Below are 14631 nucleotides of genomic sequence, written 5' to 3'. Positions count from 1 at the left end.
TGCACCTCTCTCTTCCTCCGCTCCTCTCCTCTTCACCCGGCCGGCGCTCTCACACCTACACCTGTCTCCGCCTCCGCTTCTTCTCCGACTGCGCTCGCTGCATTCCGATCTCGCTCGCGGCGCGGCCCTCTTATCTGGGTGGATTGGTTCGGTGCTGGTGGTGGCGGGGGCGGGGGCGATGGTGTCCGGCGGGTGCGTGGGGGCGGAGGGGAACGCGGAGCCGGAGGCGGTGGTGTCGGAGGAGGCGGTGACGTCGGCGCCCGCGCCCGCGAGGGAGCTGGTCGTGGGGTACGCGCTCACGTCTAAGAAGGCCAAGAGCTTCCTCCAGCCCAAGCTGCGGGGACTCGCCAGGTACTGGCGGAACTTTTGTCTAGATTTGTTCAGTCGCGTTTGTGTCTAGGCAAAGAAAGGAAATTTTGATGGAAATGAGACGATTGTCGTACATTGGGGGCAAAGCACTTGATGTGGCATACTCCTTCTTTGTTCGTGTCAATTGGATGGAACAGTTGAATCCTGTCCAGGTTTTGCATAGAATCTGACTGAAAGATCAGACCAAACTAACTGAATACCAACATATATCGTTTCTTAGTCCTGTTGTGGCAGTGTACATATATTCCCCGAATTTTTTTCTGATTAGGGACGAAAAGGACCTTTGTTTATCATTGTTCCCCTACAAAATTTTCCTCCAAGTTCAAAAGAGATTACAAAGCTACCGAGGCAAAAAAAGAAGAAGATGGGGAACGCTTTAGCTATATTGGATTAAAAGTGGGGAAACGTGTGACTTCTTTTTGAAGTTATATAGCCCCAAAAGTGGCCAAAAGGGTTTCTTGACATTGAATCTCCCGATCATGGTATCTGTTAGTGATTTGTTTTGTCTGCCTTTAATGGTATGCCTTTTAGGATTTTAGTTTATTCTTCCTACTAAGTGGAGCCATTCTTGTCATCTTTTTCAATAATCACTTGCCAATTTTAGATATTTTTCATACATTATGTTATTAAATGGTGGAATCGGAATATCTTCCTTATGTGGATTCATTGTCTGTACTTAAATTTTTTTATAACCTGAAGCAAATATTTGTATCGCTGCTATTTCCTTTCGGGATAAGAAAGCGACATGGCTGCCTTGTGGCACTATTATATTTGCTTCTAATAGCGCCCCTTTCTTAACTTATCCAATAAACAGTAAATTAGGTACACCCCTGGACTAATCCAGGAAGCTGTGTGTGATCACAGCCTGTTTTTCACATTTTTCTAGTAATTCTGTGAAACCTCATCGCATAATGGTTATCTGTTGTGCCTGACTGCCTGTGTCGTTGACTGGCGTGACCAAACGTGGAAGAAATTGCAGGGATCCAAGCTGGGATAAATGCACCAGATACCTTAAATATGACATCAGTTCGCAAATTGCACTTACATATTTTGTTTGCAGTATGCTCAGTTTTTTTACTTGACACCTTGTGCCATCATCCGAACATAGTTTTTTTGCAACTGGGGTCTCGTGTTGCTGTTAGGTATATTTCTTCTCCCACATCACTAGGACTAGAACAGGATGTGGATTGCAGAATATAAAATATAGTGTATGTCCGACATGATAAGATTCTGAAAATATTTTAAGGGCCCACATGATTAACATGTGCACTAGCTTTTATCCTTGCCATGATCCACTTTCTCGTGCAAATCAGCAAATCACTAGTGCTCAGTGTGCACTGAAACAATTCCTTTTATCTTTGCGTCAGTGTTACTAACTTGGATGCATGCACCAAATTCTCATGTTGACACTTGATGGTGATTTTTATTGAATAAGAATGTGAAATCATCTGTCAAAATAGTTGTTTATACTCGGAGTTTCGGGCAAAACATTTCCTTTTTATTCTTGATCCATATGAGAGCCTGTTGATTTTTAGTTTTCTTGGGGAGTTTGATTTGCATTAGCATTAGCATTAGCATATGCTACTTGCATCTACATCCAAGTATATGGCATTGCTCTAATTTGCACAATATGAAGTTGCGGTTACTTGAAATTATGCTGTGATAAGCATTTATGCTTTTTCTCTAACCATGATTTGAACTTTGAGTGGGTTTGTGTGGAAATACATTTCATCAGCTTGCAGTTCTTTATTCAGAATATTACAATAATACATTTCAGCTTTTTTGTGATATTCCACCTGTATAATTTTATTAAATTAGATTCCTGTCTTATTTATTTTGAAATATTTTTTGATATTCCACCTGTAAGCATTCATTTTGAGATATTTTACTACTCATATACTGTTTGTCTGGGATCTTTTTTAGACTCGAGGGGTTGAGAAACTTTAGAAAATTGCATCCCTTGAGCTACTGTAGACCGGTGAAAAGCGCTTTTAAGTTGTAACTTAAGATTTTGTATTGAGTTGTCAAAGCTATGTGTTGGATAGATACCAGTTGCTTCTACTAGGAAACTGGTGCTCCCGATTGCATATTATTTGTTTCATATGCAACCTAAGTGTGCATATTTTCAGATGATCAGCTGCTCATCCTCTAAAATGTATTGCAGGAAGAAAGGCATTCAGTTTGTTGCAATTGATCAAAAGCTCCCACTGTCAGATCAAGGCCCTTTTGATATTGTTCTGCATAAGGTTAGCTATATGGAGTATATATTATTATGTTCATGTATTTTCTGTCTATTGAATTTCGATTACTTTTTGTTATCTGAGATTTTCCTTATTTCATTGATAACAAAACGATAACACTTTATTTTCTACAGTTGACTGGAAAGGAGTGGCAACGGCGGTTGGAGGTCAGTAATACAAAACATGTTAAAACCACTGTTGAACTTCTCTTTGCCAGACATGTTCAATGTATGATTACTTGAAGGCCATGTCCATTTTATCTTTCTATTATTTTAAACTTCCATTGACTGTTTTGCACTATTTTAATAGGAATATAGGGAGACACACCCAGAAGTTACTGTTCTTGATCCACCAGGTGCCATAGAGCATTTGCTCAATCGTCAATCTATGCTTCAAGAAGTTTCTAAACTGGACCTCGCAGACTGTCATGGTAATTACGATGTAATGCCTTTTTTTTTTTTTTACTTTAGTTTGGAAGTAAACCATTTTCTGGTTGATCTAAACAATGTTAGTTGTTTTCATATCCCATACTCTCATGTCCATTTTATCTTTCTATCATTTTAATCTTCCATTGACTGTTTTCTGGTTGATCTAAACAATGGTTGATCTAAACAATCTCTGATTACTTGAAGGCCATGCTATTTTATCTGATTTTTCATACTTGTTCTCCTTTTGAACCCGTGGAGGAACTGTGCAGTTATATTTGTTGAAAACTTTACCTATCGTGTTTGAAGCTTGTAATTCCTTTAATGTTTGTCATTTTTCGGTACACTTACATTGCCAGTAAACTTTCATCATTTGCTTTCATCTAAAATTCGCCCATTGTTAGGAGGATGAATGTTGGTTCTTGGAACCTTTTCAAAGGCTGATTTGATCACTATGATGCAGTTGCTTTTTGCAGGTAAAGTTGGTGTTCCGAAGCAGCTATTTGTTAACACAGACCCATCATCAATACCAGCTGCGGTGCTGAGAGCTGGGCTATCTCTTCCATTAGGTAAGTCTGCCTTAGTAACTGTTTCCATTGACTTTCTTTGTACTTATCTTCATAGTACTCATTTCAAGGTGTGTTTCGATGGCTTTTACCATTTTGCAAGCTACATTTTATATTCTGAGTATGTAGGGGCAAGCATGTCTAGCAAGCAAGGAACAATGTATCTTCAAATCATGACCATATCAGCTGAGATTTTTGTAGCTGCAATTGTGCTATCCCTGTTTAATTAAGTGGCAGTGTTCTCTCACTGTTTGGCTAAGATAGTGCATTCTGTAACTACAGAAAATAGGAGTTAGCAACACCATGCCTCTCGCATGAGCATGAATGGACATATTTCGTTCGCTTACCTTCTGTGAAAATATTCTACCTGCTAGAGCTAGTGTGCTTCTTCCAGCATCTTTCCATTTTCTTGCCTGGTTGATCAGTAGATTACGGTTGTCCTGTTAGTTTTGGACCTTTTGATGGGTACTTCTGTAGTCTGTGATTAGATGGATTGTAGCAGGTTGGAGATTGAAAAAATACAAATTGAAACTTTACCACGGAAATTGGCCCACACAAGTACCACCGTCAAACATTGATTCCACCCCAGCAATCGGACCAAAATCAACCAAATAACACACAAAAAATTCACAAAAACCAGCAGAGAAGCAGAAGCTTACCTGGGGGTACTCCTCGAGCTATAGCTTTCCTCCAAGGTCATGCTCTCTATCTCTCTACACCATGCGGTCTAGACAGGAGGGGAAGGAGTTTGGCCTCTCTAGCATATGGGTCTGGATAGGAGTGAGCAGGAGTTTCATTCCACGTATGGCCCAACTGGTCACGCTTGACTAGTTTTCCTGAACGGGTAGATTGCCTGGTCCAAAGTGCAAAATTAGAGCGAGTCAACTAGTTTCATGTGCATTACTTTACCATAAATGGTGCAACTTGCAACCAGTAACACAGTAATTGGTCCAAATGCAATTTAGTCCAGTGTAAGTAACGATGGGCATTTACATTGTTTTTCAGAATGAAGTTAAAAGAAATCTAGTCTTGTTTTGTGTGACTGACTTACTGACTGGAGTATTTAATTAGTGACATTACTGATTTCTGTTTTGAGTCTCCCTGCAGATTTGCTGTTCATATATCACCTGCTAACCACATGTATTATGTGCAGTGGCTAAACCTCTGGTGGCGAAGTCTCATGAATTATCTCTTGCTTATGACCAAAGTTCCTTGACGAAGCTGGAACCCCCCTTGGTTCTTCAGGAATTTGTTAACCATGGTACTTACATCTGAGCTTAATCTGGTCGTTCCTTGGGTTATTTCTTCAATCCTAGATTTAACCTTTACGTTTTCGTTTCTGGCATCTATAGGTGGTGTCCTATTTAAGGTCTACATTGTTGGGGATGCAATTAGGGTTGTGCGTAGGTTTTCACTGCCTAACGTTGATGCTGGCGATCTCTCAAATAACGCTGGTGTGTTCCGGTTTCCGAGGGTCTCTTGTGCTGCAGCCACTGCGGAGGATGCAGATCTCGACCCTCATGTTGCTGGTAAACTTCCATGCCTTGGATTCTCTTGCCTCATAATAAATGCCGATATTCTTCATTCATTTTTGTAAACCCTGCTGCCAACTGATGCTTCTATGCACTCCATCAGAACTTCCTCCAAGACCACTGCTTGAGATATTGGCAAGAGAGCTACGCCGGCGACTGGTACCATAGATTCTTGCATTTTGTTTGTCCTGCATCATTTGGTACAATATAATTACTGTTACCCTTATACCTGATTCGCAGGGTCTTAGATTGTTCAACATCGATATGATCAGAGAGCATGGGACAAGAGATCGGTTTTATGTTATAGACATGAACTATTTTCCTGGTATGTGATCGAACTAGTTTCAAGAGTATCTCATTTATCATCACATTAGCTTGAGCTAACTTGTGCTTATCAGTTTAGAATATTCGTTCTTGGGTTTGCTATAAAATAATTTTACTTTCAGGAGAACATTCTGAATTGTCAAAATCTTACTTTTGGGTATCCAAAGGTCCGAAATTAATCAACAGTGCCTTGTCAGGTGTTATCAAGAAATTGTCAAAATCTTACTTTTGTGATACTTTTATCATATTATATCCAGTGCTAAAAATCACCAGCACCTAATTTATGCTTGCACCTTTCAGAGAGGTTCCAGTTTGCCATGAGTCTATGTATTGTTCATTTTCTGCATATTGTAGTTCTCAACAACTGCAAAAGCAACTGTATCGCCAAATGCCAGTTCCTTAGCTAAGTCTTCTTCTTTTTTGTTGCTTGCAGGGTATGGTAAAATGCCTGGGTATGAGCATGTTTTCACCGACTTTCTACTGAGTTTAGATCAGAAGGAGTACAAGCGACGACTAGGCTATACATCTGGCGAGGGGTGAACGAGAAGTTGCCACCGCTCCTCCCTCTGTTGTTATGTTGTCCCGTTGGTATGTTGTCTCGTGTTCGCTGTGTGTACAAATGTGCATGTCAGGAAGACCGATCATCTCGTCTGTGGTAGAGTTGGGGCATCAGTAGTTCGATAAAGCAGCAATTGAGGACTGTGTCAAACTGTAATTATTAATTCCAATTTGCTAACTATTCTGTTCATGTTCTTGAATAATTCTGTTCGGCTAAGTAAAGCAATCGAGCGGGGTATCCACAGCAGATGTCCCTGAATCTTGTACTTTTTTTTTTAGAAAACCAGGCAGGTGATCTGTGGCTCTATTACCAGATAATGAAATCATACATAGTGCCAGGTTTTGTCTGCTGATAGCTACTACCTCTGGTCACTTTAAGTTGACGTATCCAACTGCCTAATGACTTGCAGCCGCAGGTCTCCCTCCGCGGCGATTAAATTCGATCGGAGGGAGTACATCAGTTCTGCAGTTCTTCTCTAGGACACACTCACACAAGATGAACTGCATAGCTTTGCAACTTTGCTCAATGGTCCCTAGTTAGCAGAAAGGTCCACTCCTTGACATTGAGCAGACTTTTTTGATTTGTATTGTTGCAAAACCTCTTTAACATTGATCCATCTACCGCCACTAAAATCAGGTCATTTCTGTAATTCAGCAGTCCCCTCGGGACAGTAGAAATGTAGGTATTTAGAGCAACAACAGTTCTATGATGAAGCCATGCATTTCTTTATCACCCAATTAAGATGAACCTCTGGTCTAGATCAAAGAAGCCAGCAAAGATTAACCAAAAAAAATCCAAAGACCAAATGTCTAAATCGAGTTCTTTGCAAAACATACATTCTAGAGTTTTTTCATACTATTTCTTTTGCTCAGGTTATCCCTAGTCATAAGTTTATTTTGAGCCGTTGGTCACAAGCTAGAAGATGTGGATTTTGGGGGGCACCCCAAATATTGAATACCTTGTACAGGGAACTAGCAGAAATTCCCCTTTTTGATTCATATTGCCAAATAATTTGATCTTCCTATGTGTAGACAATGCTCTGGGCAGTGGCCTCTAACTTGTGCCATTGCTGCATCGTCTCAGGAGAAAAGATCCTACCGAATGTGCATTTATCTGATGCCCATCCCAGATCTCACCCACACTTTTACCAAGTTCATTAGCTATACAGGGGGACCTCTCGGTGCTCATACTTGCTAGTTTCTTATGACCTGTAACTTTTGATGTTGCGCATTTTTTGTTGGATTGATGCTCATCGGTCATGTATGATTTTTTTCATTAAAAATATGATGATAGATCCTACAGTCTATGGCCAAGCCATAATATAATATGAGACAGTCATCAACTTAACTATGTACATGTAAATCTATACCTAATAATAAAGGGAGTAGCGTTTCCGTAGTTTCGTCCGTCTGATCAGATTTTCGTCCATCGTCGTTGCCTCCTTGGTGCCTTCGTGCACCGTAGAACCGTGTCGGTCAAAGAAAGATTGAGAGTTCGCGACAGAACACAATTGAGAGTTCACGATGGACACGTTGGTTCGCGACTGCCTCTACAAGATCACGCGGCCTCCTGCCCCGATTCCCGAATCAAACATTGCCCCTACCGAATCGAAAGCAAGGTTCCGCCGTGACCCATGACGCTCCTCCAGGGACCGTCGGCCGACCGAGGCTGCTCAACACCTCCGCTCCACTCGCGCAACTCAGTGTCTGCAGTGGCGTCCATCCTCGCCGGGTCGCCCTCGCCGCGCCCCTACGCGCCGGCGCGGACGAGGGCCTACGCGCGCGTCTTGCAGCCATCAAGGACTCGCTCGAGCTCGAGAAATCCAAGGCCACGCTCGAAGCCGGCGGCAAAGACGAGGCCAACGCGTGCGCCTTGAGGAGGCCGCCAGGGAGAAGGCCCTCAAGATCGCGTAATCCACGTCGTCTCGCTCTTCACGCAGAGGATTGCCGCATGCGTCCTCCGTCTCCCGCTGCCGACACCCAGACCATGCGCCGCCTTGGACCTCTGCCCGCTGCCGTTCTATTGGCCCACTGTTGCCACCGCCCGGTGCCCCTGTTCTGCCTCCTCTCGGCAGCAGCCTGAGATGTCCCCGCAGTCGCGTGGTTGCTGCGGCACCGCCCGGACACGGCGCGTGCGGCATGGTGTCCAGCGCAGCTCGTGCCTCTAGGTCCTCTCCTCGATGGAGCAGCTCCTGCAGGGAGATTATGCAAATTTCCAGCCGACAGCATCACCAAGACAACCTAGCTTCCACCGCAGACGCAAGAAGATAACACCAGCCACGAGATCCCATCATCTTTGACCTCCTGCTAGACGTCACATGTGCAGGTTTAGACTGTGCTTTTTTTTCGAATTATTATGCTTCCTGGAAGCCCACATGTTAGTAGCGCGTGCAAATTTCAGACCGTGGTTCAATTATGCTTCCCTGGAAGCCCAATGTTCTACTAGCGCAATACACTTATTGTGGAATAGCAGTATAGTGGACCGGAACATCACCAAGATTTTTCTTATTGCCCGCATAGATATTCATGTACAGTGATGATCAGATGCTGCTCGATAAAATGCCCATTTGGTTTCAGGTTTGTTTATTGTCCTTGATTAGTGTTGGCGAAATGATAATTGAGAAACGGAAGCTATGGTGCTATTTTCAAATTTGAAGGATATTGAAGCTATGGTGATATTTGAAATATTTTAGGAATTCCATTGGCCTTATTTATATTCACATTGAAAGTAACTCCATTGATTTACTTGTGTCATGTGATCATGTCGCAGTTGTAATAGCAGATTGTTCAAATGCTCAAACCTCACATAGTGATTTTCTATACCTATATGCTAAATTATCTGTATTAGTAGGTAGGTTGTCACTTCCGAACAACACACCTTTTCACCCCGTCGGTTGTAGTCATGCTAGAGTTCTAAAAGATAAGTATCGTGGGAAGGCACATCACTTATGCCTAAAGTACGTTCAGAAACTTCATTTTTTCATGTCTTGGCTATACAGTTGTAAGTATGTGGGATCACGAAGTGGCGTGTTAGTGTGATAACTAAGCTCATTGATGGAGCCTTAGTTGATGATATCGTTGATGGAGCCTTTGAGTATTTCATTCTCCCGCCTTTGAGAATTTATTTCTACCGGTGCAATGCACGGGAACATCGTTGATGGAGCCTTTGAGTATTTGATACTCCCGCTTTTGAGAATTTATTTCTACCGGTGCAACACACGGGCACTTTTGCTAGTAGTATTAAAATGTGCTAAAGCAAAGATATTCGATGTGCGGAGAACTCAGCGGACATTCCTTAGTATGCTACTGCGAGCCAAAGGAAGAAGGAGCACCTAAGAAGGGCATGAATGGGAAGTAACATGAAAAAGTCTCGGCCTTCAACATAGCTACATAGGAGGAAGTCACGTAGAAATATTAAGCTTTCCTATATGTTCTTATTCCCATTACTCGTAGACCCTCTCTTCTTCCTCTTCCTAAATTCACTCTCAAGAATCCACCATCTTGATATGTTGTCAAGTTTGCAAGCCAAAGGGGAGGGGAAGGAGCACCCGAGAACAATAGGAATGGGAGGCACTGGGAAAACAAAAAGTTCCTCTTCCGATGCTAGAGGAGATATAGAACATATGCTTTCCTCTGTGTTCCCATACCAACTGCTCTTGGACACTCTTTTTCTTCCTCTTCCTAGCTAGCAGTCCATACTAAGAATCCATTTTTAACTCTTGGAAAAATTCTTTCAGAGCTTTGGGGTTTAAATAGATGTCTTCGCTGCACCAAAAGAAATGGCACTAAATGATTGTGGGCATATGGAACCAGTAGTTGGTGATATAGATCAACACTTGTACTTACATGGAGGTGAGTTTCAGCATGTGCATTCACGAGGGAAAGAGAATCCGTCATTCATTTGGATTCTTTAAGGTTACTCTTTTCAACTCTTCAAGAGTAATGACACTGTAGAAAGATGATATAGCCACATGCACATCGAATGCAATGGCCTTATAGTTAGATCTTGATTCTTGAGCGAAGGGGATTGAGAACATTTGTGTAAGATAATTACTCATACACCGCAATGAAATATGCACTTGGCATTGGCAGAGATAGAAGTGTTGTGTTCTGTGTCATGTGTGCAAAATAATTAAGATGAAAGCATAGCTAGAGAAGCAAACAAGGTAAGTAACTCAAAACTAGACAAGCAAACAAAGTAACTATTTTACTTTATAAGTTGAAGAAACTATTAGGAAAGGTCATGCACAATCCGTTGTAAAAAACATTAACATTCTCCCGTACAATAGCAGTTCATCATGCATTTCTGCTGATGACATGATCTTCAGATCTTGCAGTGCTGTTAACTGCGGATTACTAGGAGTAGAACAAAAGTAACAAATAATTCCTCTCAGTTCCACTAAGTGTTCTCACTAATCTCAAAATGTTTGTCGTTTGCTTGGTAAACCATGAAGTTAGAGTTGCCAGTAGATTTAAGATTCTTTATATCACCGTACTATCTCCAATATTTATACAAACTAGTTATTATACACATTCAGGCCTGCATTTACTGTGATGTCAGGTTAATTGTTTGAGCTTTTGTTGCAATTATTTAAAAAGGAGTGTCTACTGACTAATGAGCAATGGAAGACACAACATTAATTTTCGTTATTTACGGTTTGGTGTGCTATGTTAGCTTCCATATCTGTGTTCTCCTGTCCCACAGAGGTTAATGCATCTGACTTTGCTCAACATATTGTGCACAGTTTTCCAGAAAAAAGAATCATTCCATACCACCTTGCAAATGTAAAAACTGAGATTGTAGCAAGTTAACTAAAGTCAAGAGGAAGATGGATGTAGCATAATATGCGCCACCATATAAATTATGGGTGTTTTGATTCCACTATTATGTTCAAACATTTACTAGCTCTTTTCGTACATGATAATCTGACAGAACCCTTGCACAGTTGAGCGTATTGTCACTTCATTAGTCATGAGCACTATGAGGGAGGGAGTCATTTTTTCATGTCAATATAGATCACCATCTGTGCCTACCTCTTCCCAGCTCACCATCTTGACATACACACACTGAAGTTTTAGAGTGACAAAATCGAGTAGGGTGCTCTAGTATATGTATATAGATCGACTTGCAGTGCAATGTTCTGTGCATAAACCTACAGCACGGTGTTGCGCCCTCTTAGGAAAGCTGAATACACATAGCGCATGCATGATGACCATAGATCATAACATTTTTTATAGTGGTACCATGTATTTCTTTGAAGTTATTGGAACGTTCGGAGATGAGTTAAACTTTGGACCCTGTGGACTAATTTACCTCTTTAACTTTGGTGGTGGATGGGGCAGGGACGGAGCTGGCACATAGGCATTGGGGTCAGCTGACCCAGTGAAAATTAGCAATCTCTTCACTAAGTAGTACCCATTAGTGTCAAATTTAGCAAGATGACCCCGGTAAAATATGGATAAAATAGAGCCAACACTAGTGTAATTTTCCAGCTTCATCCCTGGGGGGGGGGGCGGGGGTCTATTTAGGTTCTTATCACGAACAAAGGCATAGTGAGGAAGAGAGGACATTCCATGGGCTTTGTCGTACGATACTTTACTCTCTTTTTTTCCGCAAGGTCCGGTGCTGGATCTTTTACTTGAGAAGAGGTTAAAAATAATTGCACTGTTCACAATTAGGTTGGCGAGGAAGTTGTCTAGTCTTAGTGACTTGTAAATTTCGACCTTCTTAACTTTAGACTCTAATTAATTAACATTGTTCAAAAATATAATTAAGCAACATGCCCCTGAATGTTTATCTAAAGAGATAGAAGGTTTAACGAACTTTATTCACAACCATAGGAGATCAGAGAAAGTAGCAGCCTAGATTTACAAGCAAAGAAACATGAAGGTCCTGTGATCATGTTAGCTTTGAATCGGCCAGACCAAGGAAAGAAATACACACTATCATTAACATATCTAGTGCATGAAGATCCAAAAGAACCATGGCACTTGAACACTGTTGCAAGCCAAAATGAAGAGGAAGGACTGCGGAAGAACTATAGGGATGGGAGGCATTGGGAAAAAATTGAAGCCAACTGTCCACCTCTAGTATCAAGAAGGGAGAAACAAATCGCTTGCACTTTCCTCAATGTTCACTATCCTTACGTCTCCAAGATCCTCTTTTCTTCCTCCCCCATGCTTACTGTACTGCCAGAGTGCCATCTAAATGTGCATATAGATTGGTTGCTTCCCTTGGTATGAACAAAAATGCGCAAGCCAAAAGGAAGGGGAAGGAGCACCCAAGAACGGTAGGAATGGGAGGCATCGGAAAAACATATCACTAGATATCTTCAATGTTAGGTAAGAAAATCTAGAGAGTTCATGCTTTCCTCGATGCTCCCATTCGTATTGCTCTTGGACCCTCTCATTCTTCCTCTTCCTGGCCCACCCTTCACAACTAACTCCAGGTGTGGGAGAACTCAGAAGAAGTATCTTGAGATGTTGCACAATCCTACCTTAGCACTAGGGCATAAATAGTCGGAATGCGGTATGCGGAGCTGTTGGTGTATGTCTATATATGAGTTATGCACACATCTAGTGCACAGTGCAGTAGTGCACCGTAGGACATAGCAGTAAGTGATAATGGGACCATGAAACCTGAGTGCTTTTTTCTCGAGAGGCATAGAACTTATTGTAGACCGTCACTTGTAGTTGGAGGGAGCTGATCTTCTTTCATTGATTGTATATTCATATCCAAAAAGTGGATGTCTTAGTCTAGACATGAGACGAGAGAGCAATGTAAAAGAATAGAAGGTAGGGAATGTAGATAAACGATGTGATACCCTTATAATTGTGTTTACTATAGAAGCAGTATTCCCTAACCAGCCTGCTGATTGTGTTTTCAAATCTGTCCTGATGTTGCAAGAGTGGCACCCTCTCATAAGAAGTAAGCACTTGATGCTGATGGACAAGGTGATCTCCTTGATGAAGAGCTTCTTCGCTGCTTCATACATGCCTCCGTCCTCGTCCTAGCTGGTGTCGCTTTCCTTTCCAATTGAAAAATGCGTCTCTACCCAGACCCAGCAGCCCGACGCATAGTGACTGGGCTGTCCGCTGAGACGCAAACGCGACCCAAATATGGTGACCGCGGTTTCTCACGTAGGGCCCTCGCGAAAGTGGCTTAGACGTCGATCACATTACCACTAGAGGCCATTCCCAGCCCCAAAAAATTAAAATTGAGCGGCGCCAACACTTGAGCCCCTTGCGATGGACGTCCTCGTCGCCGCAGCCACCATGGATTCTGAGGAAACCCTCGCAACCACCTCCCCATGCACACTTTGAGGATCAGTGGGCACACACGCTGGACGGGGCAGCCATCGACGGTGAACGACTGTTCTCCACCCAGCCCATGCAACCAACATCCGTCTGCGTCGATGCCGATGAGGAGGCGCCAACGTGGCCTGTCCTAACCATGGCTGATTCTGCCAAGAAGGAGCACTACTAGGAAAAGGCTTATTGCCGGCGTACCAAAATGGGCTACTGCCGGCGCACTACAGCCCGCCGGTGGGAACAGGCCGGTGATAATAGCTTATTACCGGCGCACCAGTCGGTGCACCGGCGATATCTCGCGTTATCCCCAGCACACCTGTCTAGTTCGCCGGCGGTAAGTTATACAAGAAAACAAAAAAAAAAAATCAAATCTAGATCCAGATCTAGATCTAGATCTAGCTAGTCAACCGTGGTTGTCGTCTATGCGTCAGTGTAGGAGGTGCATGAGGTGCATGAGGATGCTAGAAGCTCCCAAGATTGGTGGGCCGGTGTAGGAGGAGGAGGAGTAGGCCGGAGGAGGAGGAGTAGGCCGGAGGTGGAGGATGCCGGAGGTGGTGGAGGAGGCTGACGGTGATGGGGGAGGCCGGAGATGTTGGAGGAGGCCGGAGGACGTCGAGGAGTCCGGAGGACGTCGAGGAGGCTGGAGATGGTGGAGGAGGTCGGAGGACGTCGTGGCCGTCGGTGGAGGAGGAGGATGAGTAGGTCGCCGGAGTAGCTCGCCGCCGCAGAAGCTCGGTATAGAGAAGGAGGAGCAGGAGATGGAGGAGGAGGAGGAGGAGGAGGAGGAGGAGGAGGAAAAGAGAAGGGAAAAGTGAGCACCGCGGGTTGAGTTGTGCCTATATAGCACTGCTTACCGCCGGCGCACCAAGTAGGGTGGTGCGCCGGGGCTATTTTTTATTTTTTTCACCCAAATCTTAAATCTGAAAAAAGTCCTATTTCTGTTTTGAATTTGACGAATCCATTTTTTCTCCAAACGGCCGTAGGTAATGGCATATCCCCGCGTGTATGAGATAACGATAGGTAACCGTAAGTATGTTGCTCCTAATGATTATTATGATAATGAATCTGACTACAATGATCTTCCTATGCCCTTTACCTATATTAGTGATCATGATTTGGAAGAGCACACTACTTTTGATACTGAAAATCTCTTTGGTACCGATTATGAAAGTAATGATGTTAGTACTATCCACGTTCCCTCAAATGATGATATTATATCTTCGGGCTTAGATAATCGTTATAGAGATGGCTATGACACAGGTTATAATTATCCTTATGAAACTTGTCATAGTTATGATGGGATTGC

At 42.9% G+C, this 14631-nt stretch overlaps 1 protein-coding gene across 2 annotated transcripts; it reads left to right on the top strand.

Moving 5' to 3' along the window:
* Positions 1-6204, top strand: LOC127293068 (inositol-tetrakisphosphate 1-kinase 3). 2 transcript variants are annotated; one of them, XM_051322620.2, is made up of 10 exons: positions 1-351; positions 2534-2615; positions 2744-2776; positions 2919-3039; positions 3511-3603; positions 4754-4861; positions 4953-5129; positions 5236-5291; positions 5373-5457; positions 5890-6204. In XM_051322620.2, exons 1-10 carry the CDS (start codon positions 179-181, stop codon positions 5994-5996), a joined length of 1035 nt encoding a protein of 344 aa, XP_051178580.1. In that variant the 5' UTR covers positions 1-178; the 3' UTR covers positions 5997-6204. The 2 variants fall into 2 exon arrangements, with proteins under 2 accessions (XP_051178580.1, XP_051178581.1); XM_051322621.2 differs by lacking the exon at positions 1-351 and having other exon boundaries at positions 2595-2615; positions 2744-2837.
* Positions 6205-14631: the final 8427 nt, after the last annotated feature.

Source organism: Lolium perenne, chromosome 4 (genome assembly GCF_019359855.2).
Source record: "Lolium perenne isolate Kyuss_39 chromosome 4, Kyuss_2.0, whole genome shotgun sequence".
In the NCBI taxonomy this organism is placed as follows: domain Eukaryota; kingdom Viridiplantae; phylum Streptophyta; class Magnoliopsida; order Poales; family Poaceae; genus Lolium; species Lolium perenne.
This window is presented reverse-complemented; position numbering and strand designations above follow the sequence as displayed.

Bases quoted from the DNA above. Each gene is read 5' to 3' on its own strand.
- LOC127293068 (XM_051322620.2), top strand. From the start codon at position 179: ATGGTGTCCGGCGGGTGCGTGGGGGCGGAGGGGAACGCGGAGCCGGAG. The intron at 3,604-4,753 runs GTAAGTCTGCCT...TATTATGTGCAG, and splicing joins TGGGCTATCTCTTCCATTAG to TGGCTAAACCTCTGGTGGCG. The intron at 5,458-5,889 runs GTATGTGATCGA...TGTTGCTTGCAG, and splicing joins AGACATGAACTATTTTCCTG to GGTATGGTAAAATGCCTGGG.